General features: G+C 39.7%; 1 protein-coding gene across 32 annotated transcripts in view; it reads left to right on the top strand.

The window, feature by feature from the left end:
* The window catches only part of CCDC30 (coiled-coil domain containing 30), a 139,152-nt gene that overhangs the window by 63,802 nt on the left and 53,569 nt on the right, over positions 1 to 21,781 (top strand). For 15 of the 32 annotated variants that reach the window (XM_070260183.1, XM_070260189.1, XM_070260182.1 and 12 more), the window contains one exon: positions 19,407 to 19,586. In XM_070260183.1, coding sequence (XP_070116284.1) covers positions 19,407 to 19,586 — 180 coding nt within the window. Of the gene's footprint in view, positions 1 to 4,602; positions 4,773 to 8,803; positions 8,927 to 9,120; positions 9,510 to 14,328; positions 14,573 to 19,406; positions 19,587 to 21,781 lie in introns of those variants that run through there. The other 17 variants (XM_070260171.1, XM_070260172.1, XM_070260173.1 and 14 more) reach the window with 5 other exon arrangements.

Genomic DNA, 21,781 nt, shown 5'->3' with positions numbered 1-21,781 from the left:
ATATTCAGACTTCAGACTTTTAGGATTAATCTATGAATTTTTTATCTTAAATCAACTTCCCAACACCTTAGTTTTTGAAGCAGATATTATAATGTAAAAGGTTTACTTAAAATTACGTATGGTCCAGCAATTCCACTTCTGGGTATCTATCCAGAAGAATTGAAAGCAGGGTCTTGAAGAGAGATTTTTACACCCATGTTCATAGCAGCATTATCCACAATAGCTAAAATGTGGAACAACTCAAATGTCCATCGATGGATGAATGGATGAGCAAATCATGATGTATACATAGAATGGAGTATTATTCAACCTTAAAAAGGAAGGAAATGCTGCAATTTGCTAAACGGATGATTCAGCATATTGACGGATGGATGAACATATGTGAACCTTAAGGACATTATCCTAAGTGAAATAAGCCAATCACAAAAAGACAAATACTATATGATTCCACTTATTTGAGGTACTTAGAGTAGTCAAAATCATAAAGACGGAAAATATAATGGTGGTTGCCAGGGAGAGGGAAGAACGAATGGGGAGTTATTGTTTAGTAGGTGGAAAGTTTGTTTTACAGGATGAAAAGAGTGATGGGGATGGATGATGGTGATGCTTCACAACAATGTGAATATATTGAATACTGCCGGACTTACACTTAAAAATGGTCCAGATGGTTAATTTTATGTTATGTGTGTTTTACCGCAAGAAAAATACAAAAACAAGCGAAAGTTTACTTAAATGTCTTGAACTTTAAAACAGAATCAAAGCGTCTTTCTCAGTTATACTGAAAATTACAGTCATTCTTAGAATTAGGAAAATGTTTAAATGTCCTGATCCCAATTTGTTCTCCAGGTATAAAAATGGCTGCCGGACCAGAGTTGATCCAACACTAGATAGAGACCTTGCCTATAGTGTAATTTCTAGAGTCGCACCTATTAAGTTATCACCAACTCCTAGGTGAAGATTCCCTTCCTCAATTGCTCTCTTGATCCTGATTAAAATGGTAGGAAAGAGTGAAGGCTTGAACGCAGCACTTAAAATAAACTGGGTTATATTTTAATACCACATGTTAGGTGGAGGACTAAATCAAGGCCTGATTTATCCTGTATGACGTCGTTCCCCTGAAAGCAGGGAGCAAGGTGCTGAGGGACTGGGACATAGATCAAATAGCGTCTGCCTTAGGGAGAGAAATGTCCAGGACACAGAGTGTGCTGCCTGGGAGGGTAGATATGTAGGGCACAGCCTACATCTAAGCTTTGTTTGTGAGAGCTTGTCAGCAAGATGAGTTATCATCACACTATACGACTTGTCTTTTGAAATATCATGGGAAAATTTAACATCAAGGATGAACAGAGTGAGAAGAATGTAATATAAAAGCAAGAGATTCAGGGGCCAGCCACTGGCATAGTGGTTAAGTTTGTGCGTTCCACTTTGGTGGCCCAGGGTTCACAGGTTTGTAATCCTGGGTGCAGACCTACACATCGCTCATCAAGCCACGCTGTGACGGCATCCTACATACAAAATAGAGGAAGACTGACACAGATGTTAGCTCAGGGACAACCTTCCTCACCAAGAAAACCCCAAGAGATTCAGATCACTATCCTGGTAATCTGGCTTTCTTTGTCTCTCTTTTTAAAAACTTTTTATTTTGAGAGAATTTCAAACTTAAAGGTTGCAAAAATAGCACAAAGAATTCCCATATACTTTCACCCCTCCAAATGTTAACATAGTATCATTTATTTTATCATCCTCTCTCTCTCTCTGTGAGTGTGCACATGCGCGTGCACACACACACACACTTTCTTTTCTGAACCCTTTGAGAGTAAGTTGGAGACATAATACTCTTTTACCACTAAATATTTCCATGTATATTTGCTAAAATGACATCTCCTTATCACAGTACAAGTCTCAAAATCAAGAAATTAACATTAGCATAGTAGTGTTATCTAATCTGCAGCTCAAATTCAAGTTTTACCAATTGTTATACCATAGCAAAAGAAGAGCAATTTTTTTCTAGTCCAGAATCCAATTCAGGATCATACATTGCATTTAATTGTCACCTCCCTGTAGCTCCTTTAATCTGCATTAGTTCCTCAGCCTGTCTTTCTTGTTCATTAGTTTGATATTTTTGAAGAGCATAGACCATTTACTTTGAAGAATGCCCCTCAATTTGGATTTGTCTGATGTTTCTCCACAATAGAATTCAGGTTACCTATTTTTGGCAGGAATCCTACAGAAGCAATGTTGTGTCCTTCTCAGTGCATTATATTACGAGACACATGATATCCTTTTGTTCTGTTACTAGTGATGTTAACTTTGATCATTTGGTTAAGGTACTATCTGCCAGATTTCTCCACTGTAAAGTTATTATTGTTCCCTTTGCAATTGATAAATAACTTGTGGGAAGATACTTTGAGACTATATGTATTCTGTTTCCCATCAAACTATTACTCATTAAAAGTTTCTGTTTTGAATCTCTAATTCTTTAATTATATTCCAGTTTCTCTTCAGAACAGAGTGCTTTAAACCTAAACATAGTCTTGCTAAGAGTAGCTAAAAAATTGTATCTTGTATCTTATGTATTTGCTAAAGCCCCTGTTTTGTAGCTGTTGTTTTCTCTGGGTTACAATACCTAGATGCTTGGTAACAGAGTTCTAGAGCTCGAAGGGGTATGATCATGTAGGCCAGCTTCCTCAGGTAACAGATAAGAACACCAGGCTCAGGGATATTAAACAACTGCCAAGTTGCCTGGCGATTCTCAGCCTAAGCTCTGCCCTGCCTATGCTAGGGCCTCAAGCAAAAGTGCAACAATCAACTTAATATTTTAAGGTCCTTAAACATGGCCGATTATTAGCTTGAGCTATGTCACTACGATAACATTTTTATAGGGAAGAGCCTGAGGAGCAGAGTTGGTCCTGTTCCACAACATCTGTGTTGTAAATGTCCTGTGGATTTAACTTCCTTCCTGGCACAGAGCAAAGCCGCCCACTTAAGATGTACACCAGCTTTGTCACGTGAGAAGCCAGAAGACCTAGGAGATGCTTAGTCTTCATGTCAGCATCCTCTTCAGAAACCTTCAGCGGTTCTCAATTTGCTATAACATCAAGTCTAAATTCTGTTTGGCTTTCTTTACTTCTTAAGAAACTAACATTTATTATCTGTAATGTTTAAATTTTTACAATGACCATAAAAATCAGCAATTAAGTAACATTTTGGAATCTGTTGTCCTGCTTAGAAAAGTAATACAAGCTCATTAAGAAAATTCTTGTCTTTCAAGTCCCTTCATAATCTGACCCCTCCCCTCAATCTTGCCTTGTTTCCTCAGCTCCTCATCTTGTAGCCTCTACTCCAGAAAGACCATCCTCCTCACTTCTGCACAAATACTCTGGACTCAGGTCCACAGTAGTGCCTTTGACAATATTGCTCAGGCTTAAAATGTGCTGTAATCTCTTCTTCACCTGTCCACATCTTCCCACTCCCTAAGGCCCAGTTCAAGACTAACCTTCTCCCCTGGAGAGGTTATAGTGTGTAAAAGATTAAATGGATTTATGAGATTATAATCCGTATCACACCCTGTAGTTTCTCTTCAGAGAATTGTGAAGGCCTAGGAAACCAAACAAAGGGATCTCTTAAAGTGACTTAAATTGATCTTTAGAGTTAAATCCATTGTGGTGTTAGAATCAAACATAGTAACCACAGAAACTGCCTTTTCAGAGGCTCAGAATGGGAGTCAGACAGGTTGTCGCCTATCTTAGTGCAAAACTTTGATGGGTATCCATCTTCCATTCTTAGAACTATCCCCCACCCACCCTTTCTTCTGCCTTCTGGAGGTGTTTCTTCATTTTATGTGAAGATACAAAGAGCACACTTTGAGGAAAGGAATCTGTTGGTCCAAAAAATACCCAGAACGAATGTTTTACTAAGTCGCACGACAGAGCAGCAACTCTCAAAGCGTCCACTTGCATCAGAATTACCTGGGAGACTTGTTTAAAGCGAGAAGCTCCAATTCCCAGCCCAGACCCCTGGCTCTGAATCTCAGGGGTCGGGAGGGGATGTGAGACTGCATTTTTGAACTCCTCAGTTGATGCCATTTTACATTAAAGTTTGAGAATCACAGTGATAGTCTGGTTCAGGTGTCTCCAAACAAGTAGAATCAGACTGGAAGATATTTGTTCTCTGTAACGTATATCTAATATTCTGTTTAATGTTTTCATGAGCAATGTGTAGCTTTTATGAACCAATAAAGTACACTGGAAATTTGAATACGAAAATGTGTGATCATAATGTGAAACTCTATAGACCTCATCTTCGGCTTGTTAAAAGGTAGAACAAAACCCTAAATGGCGCTTTTAGAACACAAGCCCAGAGGCCAAAAAATACTCTTTTTTAAAACCAAGAACTTACACACCCTTATGCCTATGGTAAAAATGGATTAAATTGTGTAATAACTGCAAAGTATTAACCTGGAAAAAGACTTCAATTTGGATGTCAATTTATATTATTTAAGCCAATCGTGATTGAAGCATTTAATAGAATCAATACACTTTTGTCGCATCATTCATAAGAGTATGCAAAATGGAATATTTGTCTTTTCACTTAACTTTACAGGTCTTGAGGCTGTCACAAGAGTTCGAACAGTTAAATCATTTTACTGTAGGGAGAAAGACTCCAGCTGATAATTTAATTACAAGTGAAAATATCTGTAAAGATCTTGTGTCTCACATACCAATTTTGGAAGTAGAGATTCAAAGCCCAAAGGAAGAGAAAGTGGAACTCTGGTAAATTGAGAAAATTCATGTCACATTAATTATTTGGGGGGTACATTTTATTTGGCTTGATCATTATAAGTATTTGACATTCATTTCCAAATGATGTGCGTGGAAAAATTAGTTATAAGCATTCCCCAAAGAGTTTGTCTTTTGATATGTTATATTTTTAACTGTTTTTCTTGCGTTTAAAGATAAATATATGCACCTTTTCTTTTTGTTGAGGAAGATTAGCCCTGAGCTAACATCTGCCACCAATCTTCCTCTTTTGCTGAGGAAGACTGGCCCTGAGCTAACATCCGTGCCCATCTTCCTCTACCGTATATGTGGGACACCTGCCAGAGCATGGCTTGACAAGTGGTGCATAGGTCCATGCCTGGGATCTGAACCAGCAAACCCCAGGCCACCAAAGCGAAACGTGTGAACTTAACCACTGCACCACCAGGCCAGCCCCAATAAATACATGCTTTTTATAGAAAATTTGGAAAGCAGGGAAAAGTATAAGGAGATTATGGTAACCCATAATTTCTACCAGGAAGAGATGTTAACATCCTAATTTTTCTTTTTTGTCTTTTATCTGTACACATACATATATATGGGTTGTTTTTTTTTTTTTTTTTACATAATTAAGACTATACTCTTCAGAGAGTTGTGTTTTTTGCTGTTTTTATTTAACATTGTATCTTATAATTGTTTTGAGGACGTTTTTCTTTCTTCCTTGTTTCTTAATCTTGCCCTCTAACTCTTGTATTTCTACTTTTTTTCACCAAAAGTATCTTTCACAGAAACTTTTGAGGCTTGGGCAAATGCATTACTCTGTTTTGGCACAAAAACAAATGCAATAAAATTTTGTCTGGGCAAAAGCCCAGAACTAGACCATCGAAAGGAAACAATAGATATCAATTTTGACTTATCTACCTTACTAAAGGATAATCATCAATGAACTGGGAAAATATGGTCTTGGTGTAGTCATATTTATGTCTTTGCAAATCTTCTACAATAGAAGGAGATTGTTTTTCCGCTTTGGGGCCCCTGAATTTATGCCTACTTAAAAATTGCTTTTACCTTTAGAGTGGGCTCTGAGTCCAAGATTCACACTCATGAAACCCAGTTGCAGAAGTGGGAAGAGCATATTGGAGAGACTGTGGGGAGCAGGTGTGATAGTGGTCGGAAGACCAGAGAGCCGAGAAGCTGGGTCACAGCATCTAGGTTTGCTGTAGGGAAAGAAGAAAGTCTGGTTCTTGAGCACTGGAACAGTGTATTACAGGATTTCTGAGGGAGATTGTTCTAGTATCTCTATATTAGATGAATTGGAGAGGAAAGACAGACCAAGTAATCCAGATATAAGCCACTGATGAAGAGATAGGGGCCTAGATTGACTAAGAGGCAATGGAGAGGAAATGGCCAATCTGAATGCTTTTCAGAGAAGGAGTTGACATTAACGATCAAAGCTGACAAAAATCCACCCAGTTGATTTGGGATAACTGGCAGGAATACTTGCCACAGGGAGCAAGGCTGTGGCCTTAATTCATTTGGAGGTGGGGGACGTTGCCATGAAAAAGATACTGGGCTTCTCTATAAAGAGCTTCTTGCTGTCACCCGTTTCCACAACTTGGTCCAAACTGCTTCCCATCCCTGGGACTGTGAGAAGTCTATATATCTTCCTATGCTTCCCTTTCTCCTCTTCTCGTAATGTTCCCCTGCTTGCTTTTCTCCTGTGCCCCACTTCACAGACTCCACTTATCTCAGAGCCATCACACAATCACATTCAATAATAAATTGAGTATCTACCGTGTGCCAGGTACTGTAGGTAGATACTGGGAATACAAAATAAGACGCAGTTCCTACCCATATGGTACATAAAGCCTGATGGGGGAAGTCAGACAGTTAAACAAGGGAATATTGGATACTAGAGGAGAACAAAGGAGGGGCCCCAGCTCAGGCTATAAACCAGAAAATATTCTTAAAGGAAATGGCAAACTGAGCCCTGAAGTATGAGTAATCAAGAACCAAGCAAAGAGATGGGAGAGTAATATTCAGGGGGATAGGACATGTGCAAGGGAAAGCATGATTTGTTTGAGGACCTAAAAGTGACCTCAGTGCTGCTATATAGCATAGAATGTGAAGAGAGGAAATGGGGAAGGAGATGATGAGAATGAAGAGGTAGTCAGGGAGTCCATCATGAAGGAACACGAATGCCTCCATTAGGGAGTTTGACAGTAGGAAACTACTGCAGGGGTTAGTAACATAGGAGAGACAAAAACAGATTTGTGCTTTAGAAAAATCACTCTGCTTGCTTGTGTGAAATTGATTGTGGGTACAAGAACTAGGATAGCAAGACCAGTTAGGAGGCTGTTATTGTAATCTAGGTGAGAGATGATGGTGTTTGTGGGGATGGAGAAAAGGGAATGGAATTGAGAGGAGGTAGGATGAACAGGACTTAGGGATTGATGAATATAGGAAGCAAGGAAGAAGGTAAGGTAGGTAGAGGCTTGAGTATAGGAACAAGCTAAGGAAGACTTCTAAGTTTCTGATTTGATGGTGTCATTCACTGAGTTAAGGAACATAGTTTTGAGGGAGGAGAGAACATATTGACATGTCTTTGGAACAGTCATGTGGGGATGTTCAACAAACAAGTGGATTTATGGGTTTGGAGCTCAGGAGAGAGTCCTGGGCTGGAGAGAAATTTGAGAATCATCAATAAGTAAATGGTCGCAAAAGTCATGTGATAGTTGAAATGGTCCCATATGTTGCTTAATAAAAGCACCTGAAGGCAGAAACCTAAGGAAAACCTCTCTATAAGAGACAAAAAGAGTACCCCCAAAGGTAACTGAGACAAAAGAGCCAGAGAAATAAAGTCAGGAAAGTGTGTGTCACAGAAGCCAGATTAGAGAGTATTTCAAGAAGGAAGGAATAGTCGATAGTGTCATATACTGTCAAGAATTCAAATAAAATAAGGGGAAAAAAGTGACTACTAAATTTAACAATAAGAAGGTGATTGAGGACTTTAATAAGAGTACTTCCAATGAAGGACAGAAAACATTGCTTTCCAGATCCCATCTCCTGGGATGGTGAATGGGAGTGAACTAAGGAGGGCATAGGGGATGAGGAAGTGAAAATGCAGAGTGTAGATAATGCTTTCCAAAAGTTTTGGTTGTGAAGGGGAGAAGAGAATATAGAGCTGAGGTAAGGGGAAATTTGTGTACGCTTAAATGTTGGTGGGAAAGAGTCTCCAGGTGGACCGGTTAGGATTCAGAACACCAGGAGATGGACTAGCCTTGGTCAGGAGGTAGGCCGCCTTGTCCATCGTAGCAGGAGGAAGAATGGGAAGATCAACAGAGATCCAAGTGAGTTTTTGACTTGAGAGGGACTCAGAGGACTTATTCAAGTATTTCTGTGTCCTCTGTGAAGTAGGAAGCAAAGCCACCTGAGGAAAGTGAGAGAGGAATAGAACCATTAGAGTTTATCACAGTGTGAAAAAAGTTTGAAATAACCACTGTGCAGAATGGAAAAGAAAGCTGACTGTGCAGAGCAGGTAGTGTTGAGGCCCAGTTATGGCCAGAAACCCTGAATTTGTATGGCATCTGTCTTTGGGAGTATATGACATTCTTTAGCAACATTTAGTATAGGCATGAGAAGACAGCTGGATTTATCCAGAATTGAGGTTTTGCTGCCTGAGTGCAGTGGAAGGACAATGGGGCAAGAGAGTTGAACATTTTATTTAGACAGTGATTAAAATAATGAACTCTAGACTCCACATTGGACAATGAAGCAAGTAAAGGGAGCTGACAGAAAAAGAGACTAGGAATTGAAGGTACTTATGATTGCACTGAGAACAAATTATGTAAAAAGAAAAAGCTGGAATCTGGATATCCAATTTTAGTATTTCAGAAGTGAAGCAGTTACTGATGATATAACCCATAGTGATGTTATACAAGTAGTTGGCAAAGTGGGAGAGACGAGAAGGTAATTGGAAATAAGGAGACTGAGGAAGTGAGATGTCAAGTTGGTGGGTGATCTCTATGGACCTTGGATTCTTCCAGGATGATGGCAGGACTTGAGGTGAAGAAGACGCCAGAGAGCCATGAGCCAAAATCTTCAATTGAAGAGAAGTAGAGAGTGTTACAGCACGCCTAGCATGGTCCCATGCACATAGAAGCTGCTCAGTAAGCCAAATTGATTGATTCTTGTAGTACATCTCTTCTACTAGATTTTAAGCTACTTTAAGATAATGGACTATGTCTTGTTCTTCTGTTGTTTATAGTGCTTTTGTTATAGAGTAATGGAATCTTAGAATAGGAGGGACCTGCAGGAGATCTTCTAACCGTGGTTTTCAAACTTCTACCTTCCAAAACTTTAGGAGCTCTATAGAAGGGGCTCAGAAACGACCTTGGGAGATGAAGAGAGACTGATGAGTGAGACCATGAGCCCTCCGCTCCCATATCAGCCGGAGAAGATCCACTTTATCTGTTTCATATGTGGAGTTCTATGTAAGATTTTACTTCAAGAAAGGGTCCACAGCTAAAATAAGTTTGAAAACCACTGGTATTTAGCTAAGTCTTCTCTTTTCACAGAAGAGGGCTCTGAGACCAAGAGAACTGAGATGACTATTTCAGTCACAGTCACATACTTAGCAAGTTATTAGCAGGACTACGTGAGGTCCCAAATCTCCTAACTCTGAGTCAGGAGAAGTTACCACTTCATCTGCTTTGGAGAGAACATCGTCACAAATATCCCAAGGACAAGAAGGTGCTGGGACACTTGTTTTTTAGGTCAATGAGCTTTATGGTGTTAAAAAATTGCTCAGGACTGACTTAGTCTCTGTATGTGCACAACACGGGAGAGGGATAGGAGGAAGAGTGAAGCCTAGTCCATCTTGTTCTGGACTGTCTCCAGTGTCGAGAACAATGCCTGACACATAGGAGGTACTCAAAAAATATTTGAATGAATGAAATTTTTGCCCTACTCCCATTATGTACTTTCAGCTGAACCCCAAGTTGTACTTCCAATAGCAGCCCCAAGCTTCCAGAGCCCAGCTGATCTCAGCCTGGGTTTGCTTCATTAGGAAGCTTGAGCCAGAACAGCTGGTAGCTTCTTCTTGCCCTTAATGCCTAATGAGCTTTATTTTTTCTAACACACTCTCATTCACCGTCCCATTGTATCCTTACTACCTTTATCAAGAATTTTTTGATATATGTTCAAGTTGATTTTCATTTCCAGTTCAACTTGACAGTGAATTTAGATCCATTTCACAGACTGATGTATTTTTCCTTTTTCTCCAAATTATTCCTTCTTCAGTCCAATCCATTCAGTGAATAGTCCCTCCATTTACACAGTTGATCAAGCCAAAAACTAGGAGTCACCATTGGTTCCTCCCCACCTCTAACCCATCAACAAATCCTATCAGTTCTACCATGAAAATATAAAATATTTAATCTACCTATTTCCATCTATATCTCCACTGCTACTACTCTACTCCATGGCACTAGTATTGCTCACTCGGACCTATCACAATACCTTCCTAACTGGCTTCTCTGCTTCCATACCTCTTTCCCAATCCATTCTCCAGGGAGCAACCAAAATGGTCTTTTAAGAATGCAAATTGAATAATAACACTCCCTCTCTTAAAAACCTCTCAATGGCTTCCCATTGCACTTAAAATAAAATCTAAACCCTGACCATGACCAATAAGGCCCTCTGAGATTTGGCCTCTGCCTACCTCTCCAATTCCATCATTGTGCCATTCCCCACCTTGTTCATCATGCAGACTTTCAGATCCTCTGCTTCCCTCCTGCTTTGCCTGCTCCTTAACCCTTGGCCCTATTCTATTCTAATTCTAACTAGTCTATTCTCCATTTGTATAAGTTTTTCATTTCAAGAATGTTATATAAATGTAACCATGCAATATGTAATCTTTTGAGGTTGGCTTTTTTCACTCAAGCTAATTCTCTAGAGCTCTTCTAGGTTATTGTGTGTATCAGTAGTTGGATCCTTTTGATTGCTGAGTGGTGTTCTCTCTGTTGTTTGGATTGGGTAATTTCTATTGTTCTGTCTTCAAGTTCACTGATTCTTTTCTCTGTCCCCTCTATTCCACTGTTGATTCCATCCATTGAGTTTTTCAATTTTGGTTATTGAATTTTTCAGTTCAAAAATTTCCATTTGGTTCTTCCTTAAATATTCTATTTCTTTGCTGAGACTTTCTAGTTCTTTTCTATTTTTTTTCTTTTCTTTTCTTCTTCTTTTCCCCAAAGCTCCCCAGTACATAGTTGTATATTCTAGTTGTAGGTCCTTCTGGTTGTGCTATGTGGGACACCACCTCAGCATGGCTTGATGAGTGATGCCATGTCCGTGCCCAGGATCTGAACTGGTGAAACCCTGGGCCACTGAAGCAGAGCACGCAAACCCAACCGCTCGGCCATAGGGCTGGCTCCTCTAGTTCTTTTCTGAGACTATTTTTTCATTTGTTTCAAGTGTGTTCATAGTTACTCATTGAAGCATTTTTACAATGGCTGATTTAAAATCTTTTCCAGATAATTCTTGATTTTCTCATCTATTGTTGCCTTTTCTCATTCATGTTGAGATTCCTTTGGTTCTTGGTATGATGAGTAATTTTAGATTAAAAATGAATATTTTGGGTATTATGTTATGAGGCTGTAGATCTTATTTAAACCTCCTGTTTATATGGCTTCTTCTGACACCAATCTGGCAGTGGAAGCTGGTGCTCTCTCATTACCACCCCAGGTTGGGTAGAAGTCCAGGTTCCCCACTCAGTCTCCATGGACACCCAAGGAAAGAAGGGCTCCTCATTACTGCCAATGAGGATGGGAGTTCCTACTCCCCACTAGGCCTCTGCTTATACTGTTCTGACTGTGAGGGGGAAGAATGCCTTGTTATTGCTCCCCCCTTTGCCCCCGTGATATCATGAGGAGGATGGGCATGGGTGGTCTTGTTACACTGGGTGGTGGTGAAAGTCTTGACTCTCCATAGGCCTCCTCAGACATCACCCCAGTGGAAAGGGACAAGGATGCCTCCTTACTGCCAGGTAGGAATGAAAGTCCAGACTCCCCATATCTGTTACTGCCTGGCAGGGATGAAAGTCCCTGCTCCCTATTGGCCTCTGACACCACCCTAGTGGGGAATTTTGGGTGTCTCATTATAGCCTGGTGAAGGTGGAAGTATAGGCTCCCAGCTTGACCTTTGCTGACATGGGTGGGGATGGGGACCACAGTTTTTTCTGTGGTGTTTGACTGGAGTAAAGTGAGTATTGTCCAAAAGGTTTTTTCTTGCTTGGCTTTCCATTTCCTGGTCTTCTATCTAGTGAGAACAGGCTTTCGTCTGTGCTTCTTGGTGTTGTCTGGGTTGCCAGCTTCTTCAGCTCCAAGTCCTGGATATATGAGGCCAAAAGAAAACCCAGGACACTCAGCCATGTCATTCCTCAGGTCTGGAGTTTCCTAACTGGTCTAACTTCTTTCCACCTTTCAGAGTCTTCTTATGTTTGTTTTATATATAACGCCCAGGGTTTTTAGTTGCACTTGGTGGGAGAAATAGGGAAAAGTATGTCTAGTCCATCTTCCTAGAAGCAGTTTTTCCATTTTTAAAAATATAACATAAATGTTTGCATTTTCCCAGTCTTCAAGTGTATCTAGCTTTCATTGGATTAGGAAAAGGAAAAGGGTTTATGGAGGATAGAAAAAAATCATTGTTATTTTATCAGAAATTTATTTTTAAGACATTTCACTCTATCTCCTATTGTTGTGAATCATTTGAATATATCATCTTTAAAAGACTGCTGAGTTCAAAATAAAATATTTAATTCTTTTTATATACAGTGTTAAAGGAATTTTAAAAGGAAAAAACTTCCCTAGACACAATTTTTCCCCTGTTCCCTTCTGGTTTATATATATATATTTTTTCTATAGTATGTATTATGTTTATATACCTATACATACATATATATTGTTTATTGTTCCACCATTTTACTTTAATAGGTATTTTTCATGTTGATGAATAGTCTCTATACCACTTTCAGGTTGATTTAACTTTAATCCTCTTAGCCATTTCCATGTCTCCATTTAGTCACTGTTTTAAATAGCATGGTTATGAGCATTATTATACATTCAGCTTTTTTCTTCTTCTGAGTTATTTTATGGCAGTAGGTTCATTGGTATGCAATTATTCAGTCTGAAAGGATCTGAACATTTTTATGGCTCTTGATCTGTATTGCCAAATTGCTTTCTTGAAGAATTTGAGCACCAACTATAATTTGTGAAGCATGCTGTGCTAGGCTCTGAGGTACCTGAAACAAGATTAAGGGAGTAAAAACAAAATTGGCATGTTTGTGTTCACTCTACTTTCCATCCACACTCTCCAACATGCCGTCGAAGGTGCATTCCTCTGCTTGATGTACGTGGCTCATATGGTTTTCCTCCTTCCTCTCTGGCTTCTCAGCCTCCTCTTCATGCTCCCATTCCCCTGATTGTTTTCCTTACAAGTCTTTAGGCTCCTGTCTAGAATGATCTTCCTCCTCTCACTTTCCCCCTTCTCCCTGGCTCATCTCATCCAATCCCAAAGTTTCTGCTCACGTCCTTCTGTACCTGGCTCTTCGCCGCTGGCATCTCTCCAGTCTACGTCCACATTCCCGCTTCTTGATCTACCATCCACATTCCCGTTTGCCCCAGTCAGAAATCCAGGTGTCATCCATTATTCCTTTTTCTCTCTCACCTACCACATCCAATAAGTGACAAATCTTATCAATATTGTCTTTTAAAAATCTCTAGAATCCTTTGCTTCTGTCCGTTCCCACCATCCTATTCTAGTCACTGTTATTTATTTCGTGGGTCACTACAGCAGTCCCTCAACTGCTTTCGCTACCACACGGCATCCAAATGACCTTTCTAACGCGCGTTCTCTCTCTTACCTCTGGGCTGTTACCTCTCTTGTTTACTAAGTCATCTGGCAACACCTTTATTTTTCCCTGTTCTCATCTATCCAACACCCCCCCAACATACATACACATGAGCAAGTGTGCACATAACTCCACCTTTACATTTCCCCAGCTGCGCCTGCTCATCCATCAGGCCTCAGATTACTTACTGCTTACTACGTACTACTACTTAAGTACAGGTTTACTTACTACTAGATTACTAATCACTTGTTTACTTACTCTTATTTCTCCTTAAATTGTAAGCTCCTTAGGGCAGGAATTATATCCTGTCGTAGCCCTAGTGCCTCCCAAAGTGCCTGGAGCTTATTGAACTACTATTTTTTTTAATCTTTATAAGCTGTGTCTGCCCAATGCTATACTAAAAGTTGAAAAACTCACTTAAACTGGTTGTTCGGGTGTCAACAAAAATCCGTGAGGGGTCATCTTCCTGAATGTGAGAGAAAAATATGACTCATTTGTTTTAAAAGTTTACTTATAAGAATAAGCTAATCGCTCTGCTGTAGCGTTCAAGTTGAAAATCTTATTTGCAGCACTTGACTGGTAGAGTTTTGTTCTCCATATTCTGCTACACGCTGTATAGTGAGCGTTTTGATAGTTTTTTTTTATCATTATATTTGCATCAAGTCCTGAACTAGGAGAAAGCCAGCAGAAGGAAATAGCAGAGGAGTCAGTAAAAGAGGGCACTTTTCCAAGAGAGGGGCGGAAGGAGGCGAGCTCACAGCAGAACCGAGATGTGAACCGGGAAGAACAGCAGTTGCCCTTGAAGCCTGAGGAAGCCATGAGGCTTAGAGAAGAGCTGAGCCGTATAAATCAGAGCCTCCTTCAGTCTCAGAGCTCTGGGGATAGTTCAGATGACGCTAGTGCCCAGGTAGGTGCTGTAAACACGTGCCCTGACTGGGTCCGTTTCCATAGATCGGCTGTGGATATAAGCATAATTTTTATGTCATCATTAGTGTGTATTTGTTGAGCAATACCATAACCATGGCCCGTATGGTAATAAAATAGCAACCAAAATCTGAACTAAGCCGTCAATTGATGCGCTTTGTAACACAGGGTTCTTAGTTTCCATCCAGCTCAGCAGGAAAAACTGCTGATTGGCTGCCCTGGGTAGGTGGGTTGGAGAATGGCAGGATTTGTGCCACATTTTCTATTCCTGGTATCTAGCTTAGATGCACAAGATGCTTTGTTTTGTTGGAGAAAAGACCACCGACTTGGAATTATTTTAAATATGGCTTTTGCTACTTACTAGAGATCTGCCTGCAGGAGAAATAAAGGGAGTGACTGCCAGCCACGCCTCAGTTCTTATACCTCAATCTTACAGGATCCCTCTTGTACAGATTAAGATTTCCCTACACACACCTTTCTAGGAATTATTTCGAGATCCACAGAGGGAGGCCTTTGTACTCATGAGTAAACCAACTTCGAAAGACTGATATATTTGAAAAGTGATTCAAGTATACATTTAGAAAAAAAGGGAGAGTAACGGTAAAGGAAGTCAAAAATATATTTGAAAAGAGGTTCAGATACAGTGTTTGAAAACTAGGCAAGTCACAGTAAACAAGGAAACTATACACCTGAGAGAAGATTCAGATACATTTGAAAGGAAAGGTCGTCAGTCACTGGGTTTGTTCAGAAGACTCAAAGGAAGTGTGACATCAGATATTCAAAAAGAGGTTAATTTGGGGGCCGGCCTGGTGGCATAGTGGTTAAGTTCACGAGCTCCACTTCAGCAGCCCAGTGTTCACAGGTTCGGATCCCAGGCACGGATCTAGCACCACTCATCAGGCCATGCTGTGGCAGGCATCCCACATATAAAATGGAGGAAGACAGCACAGATGTTAGCTCAGGGCCAATCTTCCTCAGCAAAAAGAGGAGGATTGGCAGCAGATGTTAGCTCAGGGCTAATCTTACTCAAAAAAAAAAAAAACAAACAAAAGTTTAATTCTACACATCCTAGACAGGCCCTTTTTTGGGCAGTGGGCCAGTGTAGGAGGCTTGGGCAGAGGCTAACACTGAGGTCATGAGGATTGTAAAATCTTTGCTTATGAGCTTAAAATGATCCATGTACTTTTAGAATAATGATATTTGGAGTATGAGAAGTAACTCTCTGGTAAATTTATTAATTTTCTTTAATTTACCCTTTCCCATTGTTTGAAGAATCATTTCTCAATACCCAGGCAGGAGGTGAAAACTATTAAATATGTAAAAATTCTGTGGGAAACCTGGGAGAATAGCCACTTTGTGAAAGGACGAATAGTCCTAAATACCACATAGCCTCTTAGGCTATTATTCTTGCATATTTCAGTAATTTTTTTCATAATAATGGCTTTGAATTATTGAAAGGAGTGTAAGTTGCTCTTATTCACTTATTCAACCAATATTAATTGTGTATCTATGATGTGTCAGGCCCTGTGTTAAGGCACATACAGCAGTAAACAGGTGTGGGCCTCATGGGAAAAAATAACGTACTCGTATTTTGAACTTCACATTTCCCAAAGCACCATCATACACACTATTTCATTTTCTTCTTTAAGCAGGCAAGGAAGAAAATACATTTTAGACAGGTTTTTTTCTGTAATGTACTGTGCAGTGATAATTTCAGAACTTCTTTCTGTGTATAGGGTTCTTTGACCTCCTGATGGCTATAGATTGTTCTGCTTTTTAGTTCTTGTGTATGTGTGTAGTTTTTTGGTCTTCAGCCCTGTTGCCAGGTTGGTGTCTGGTTCCTAGCTGCTATCCATGTGTGCTGTGTCTTCTAGTATCAACGTGCAAACCTAAGCAACTACAGGCTGAGACGAGATATCAAACTTTAAAGAATGCTTATAAATGGCAAATACATAGAAAAAAGAACCGTGAGAGCCTCTTTCATGAGTGTGTGAGCTCTATTGTTCATATGTATTTGTGACATCATCTGGGCTGCTGATGGCCTTTGGGGGCTTAATGTCTGTATTCCAGATGAGGTTGTGATAGGTGATTTCGAGATATTACTTTCCCAGTATTCTTGAAACAAGCTGGAACGACCATTAATTATCTCAATTTTATCTGTTTAAAACCTAACCTCATGTTTTTTCATAACATTATTGAATATTTACTATGCTCTAGGCACTATACTAAATACCCTGTTTATATGAAGCAATACAATGAGGCAGGAATATTATTTTTGCCATTTTATCGATGAGGAAACTGAGGCTTTACAGAGGTTAATTAGCCCAAAATGACACATTGTGGCAGAACCTGGGTCTGTCTACTCTAGAGCTTGACCTTTTAACTGCTATGTCATTTGCTTCCAATTGCTGAGAAACTCAAAGAAAGAACACAGTTCTCATGTCAGGCTAATTTCCTAAGGAAGGCTGGCAAGCTGACTCCCCAACGCTCTCTCTGTTGTGGATTATCTTGGTGAATTCATCCAGGGTTTGGCCCTTAAGCTTGCAGGCTTAAAAACTTGATGTATTAGCCCCCTAGATTAGATCTGTGTCTTGTGGATAAACTCACATTAAACCAAACTTTCAAGACTACTGGGTAAAATCAAAATGTCAATTAGTTATTCTTCTGTAATAATTAATTATAAATATCCCTTGTTAAAGGTTACTGTTTAAATGAACAGTTGCATTACCTGTAGAGAGCTAAGAAAGACAAATCAAAATCTGAAGGATGTTTGATGAATAGGGAGCCAGAACAAGTGGACTTAGTTTGATAATTGACATATTCACAGATTATGGTGGCCTGTTGCATCTGCATTCACTGGATAAGAATATTTAAAGCTAGTAGTGTTTAACTCTGTTTCCACAATAGGAATGATCTTGTCATTGGGACCAGCATATGAACTTGGTTTGTATTAAATTTTTATTTTATTAAGATAATATTTTAAAATATTAAAAGCTAAATTTTAGGCCTATAAAATTAAGGTAATTCATGCTGGTTCCAACTTTAATTCTTAAGGTATTATAAATTCTTTGAGATGGAAGAGATATTAGGCATCATCTGGTCTTATGCTTTTACTTTGCAGATGGGTAAACTGACACCCCGAGAGGATAATTGCCTTAATAAATCTGTTGACTGATCAAGAAAGGACCCCTATGTGCTTTACTTGTCCCTCTTAGCAGCCTGAATGGGTCTTTATGCCTCTGCAGTAACTTCCTACCAGGAAGTAATTTACATGTTGGCAACTTGATTGGCTGCCTGGTAGCTTCTTTAATAGTTGCCTTTCTTGAAAATAACTTGCATTTCTACTCTGGCAAGCTGACTTTACCGGAAAATGTAGGCAGGAGGAACTACTGTTCTGGCTTTTCTCATCTTCAGAACAGGCGAAAAACTTCTGTACTTTTGTCCCGTTGATTAAATGGGGTGATTCTCTTGCATACTCTGTTTTGGTATGGTAAATGGCTATCTAGGCTGGTGATTACGTATTAATTGTCGAAAGCTGCTGTATAATGATTAAATCAGAAGATAGAGTGGTGATAGGGCTTTCCAGGCTTCAGGAGAATGCTTGTTTTCAGGCGGAAGAAGGCAGTTAAAGGAAAGCAAAGTCAGGTGCATGATCTGCAATGGGTAAGGTGACTGAGTGCTCGCTCTGTGCTGGGCATCGTGCTCAGTGCTTGAATGCGTTATCCCACTTCCCCTTTACTCCATCCGGCGCTTATCATTATTATCCCCATTTTAAGATGAGGAAAATGAAACGGAGAAAGACTAAGTAACTTTTCCAAAATCGTCCAATTAGTAAGTGATAGAGTCAGGATTGAAACCCAGATGTATCTAATTCCACAGTTAGGGTTCCTAATAATTACATTATAATCCCATTAAAGGCTTTTCTCTAGGGGCCTCAGACACTTGCAACTCCAAAACAAGCAAACTGGAGTTTGACTGCTTTCTGACTAAACCAAGATAGGGATTGAAGGGCTAACAGGATTTGGGGAATTCTGTGCTGCAATTCCATTGTGAGCGAGACAGAGCTAGAATAAAGACATGGGCTTTTCAGAAAGTCACGGACAGGAAGGACACCGGACCAGGACTCGGGGAACGCTAAGTATATCTCATCTGTTGAATTGGATAAGGTTAAATTCTTTATCTACTCAGCACACCTGTGTGTGCCCACCTTTTAGACATCCCAAATGACTACTCCTTTGGTCAAGGTAGTTTTATTGCACTGGAGAGACGTGATAGGAGAGTATGTTGTTAGCAGTAACTGAAGAGGAATCATCAGGTAGTGAAAAGAAAGTGATGAGAAAGGCTAGGAATTTAATATATCTTGCTAAATCTTCTCTCTCCTTTTGCCAAGAGACACAACACATATATGCACACACGCACGCATGCACACACACCACTCAAACACATTCACACTCTACTTCTTCACGTATTGACTCTTTGAGCTCCCCATTTAAAGCACGTCGCCATGTAAATTGTCCATGCTTGTGTTCCCCTTCATTAATAGGAAAAATAAGAAAGTTGCTTGTCTATGCTTGACTGCTTTTGTTCACCTAATTTCTTTGATAGCTTCACTCTAATATAACAGGAGTTAAACTATATGAACATGCACCAACTAGCCATAAATGTAAAAGAGTAATTTGTTGTAGGTAAGCCAATTCCCAAAACATTTCCCTGTGAATAATCACATTCTGACAATTCTGGTTCTGAGGGCTGGAACCCTTGTTTTACCAATATTCTTTCAAATTGTCCATGTTTCTCTTTTAAAATGTTTGTTTTAGGATCCATCACCTGGAGAAAAACTGAAATACCAGCAGCAAGAGGAACTACAACAACTTCGCCAGAATTTGCACCGGCTCCAGATTCTTTGCAACTCAGCTGAGAAGGAGCTTCGATATGAGCGAGGAAAGAACTTGGACTTAAAGCAACATAATAGCTTACTTCAGGAAGAAAGCATTAAGGTAATTCTCGTGGGCGCGTGCTTTATTGAAGGATCTCAGTTACTCAACTGACCCTGGAAATAAACGCATCAAAATTCCTCAACTTTATAACTGATGTTAGGGGCCACAGATGGGTGGACAATGTGAGCTATCTGATAATTCACTCCTCTAACTTTTCCCCACCAAGCAGGCACGCAGCGCAGTCGCTCCTCTGCTGTTGAAGAGGTGTGTGTGCTGTCCACCTACAAGGATGGAAAGTTTTTAAGTTACACGATCTTTTGAAATCATTACCTAAAACTTTTAGCCCTTACTAAACTTCAGTGACCTGAGCCCAAACCCTGCTTGTCCTGCCCTAATTCTATGTCTAGACTTATTTATCCCTCATAGATGTATCCATTATTGTTTGAATCAAATGTCCGCTGCACCAAGGTACCATTCCTGGGAGGGGGAAATTGTTCTTCCTCTCAGAATGCGTGAGAAAGTTCTGGGAACATCCCCCAGGCATGCTTGTTTTAAAATAATCTATGTAGGACTGCCATCCACAGGTTCATCTAAATTTTTTGAACCACGTAAATGTTTAAACTGAACCACCATGTAAAATACTACTTCCTTTTACTTGTGGTTCAATTCTGTAAATGTATATTAGGGACCTGGATAGCCCCTATCTAAGGTTCTGGAATTCAACATCCAACAAATATTTATTGAGCGTCAGTCATATGCTGGGCAGGCATCCTTGTTGCTACTGAGGGTTTAATGGTAGGCAAAACAGACATAATCTTTATCCCCTGGTGCAAGGGTCAGCAAACTTTGGCCCATGGGTCAAATCCTGCCTGCCTTCTGTTTTTATAAAGTTTGGTTGGCACACAGCCATATCTGTTTTTTACATATTTTTGATGGCTGCTTTTGAACTACAAAAGCAGATTGGAATAGTTCTAACAGAGACCTTATGGCACACAAAGGCTAAAATGTTTACTATCTGGCCCTTTATAGGAAAAATTTGTCTACGCCCGGTGTAGCAAGATCAATGGACTTTATTTGAAAAGTGACATAAAAATGGATTAAGAAAGGTCCCTACTTTTCATGAGCTCAGAGTCTAATAGAGAGAGAGAGGGAGAAAAAAAAACAATAGTCATTTATCCCAAACTTCAAGGGAAGCCCTTTTAAGAGTTCTGGTATTTCAGAGTTATTTGAATAAACCTCTTCCCTATCTTCACCTCTCTTGTTTTTTTGAATATTTATCCTATTCCCTCAAGCCTTTGTAGGTTTAAATTAAATTCCAAATCTTTATCACATTTCCTTGTAAGATAGCCTTTTACCTTTCCCTTCAAACATATTTCTTAGACCATTTTAACTGTCAACTCTGAATATTCAAGCAATACTACATCTTTCTCAAGGGGCAACGATCAGAACACTGGTCATGATGTCTTCTTTTTGATTGGCACCCTATAAGCATTTCTTGAATTAGTGAACGAGTCCTTCAGGGATGGGTAAATGATAACTTGGTAAAAAAAAGAGACGATATTTTTGGTTCTGTTTTAAAGCTCCTTCATGGTGGGGTAAAACATTGGCCATTTTAGTAACAAGACATCAGTCTTTTGGCTGGTCGCCTAGGCCAGGCACCTAAGCAGAGTCATATACAGCAGCCAATCACCTTTTATTGGCAGTTTCTCCACTTTATTATAAATCTCCCCATGACCCTAAAGGGTCAGCATGTTAGAGATGAGAAAACTGGTCAAGGTTGCAAAGCTAGCAAATTGTGGAGTCAGAACTTAAACCCAGCCTTATTTCTCTCTTTCCTGTGTAGAGCTGTATTTCCATATTATACCCCTCCTCAGTTTGGTGTCATTTTGGAACTTTAGGTTTGAAAACTTAGAGCTCACTTTTTAAAATCCACTCAGAGATGATCAAACTCTGGGTCCCTGGCTAATGTTAGATGTACTTATAAGACTGATTAGGAAACCAGAATATTTATTGCTTTTAAACCATTTTATTTTGAAATATAACACTCAGGAAGTACATAAAACATATACATATAGTTTAACGAATTGTTGTAAAGTAATTACTTGTGTAACCACCACCCAGGAGAAGAAAAAGCACATTGCCCACATACCAGTGGTCCCTGAGAGCCTCTTTCCCATCATAGTCCCATCGCCTTCTCATCCAAGCAGGGACCACTAATTCTGGTAATTACTCTCTTGCTTTACTTTATAGTTTTA

The sequence above is a fragment of the Equus caballus genome, chromosome 2 (genome assembly GCF_041296265.1).
Source record: "Equus caballus isolate H_3958 breed thoroughbred chromosome 2, TB-T2T, whole genome shotgun sequence".
Lineage (NCBI taxonomy): Eukaryota > Metazoa > Chordata > Mammalia > Perissodactyla > Equidae > Equus > Equus caballus.
This window is presented reverse-complemented; position numbering and strand designations above follow the sequence as displayed.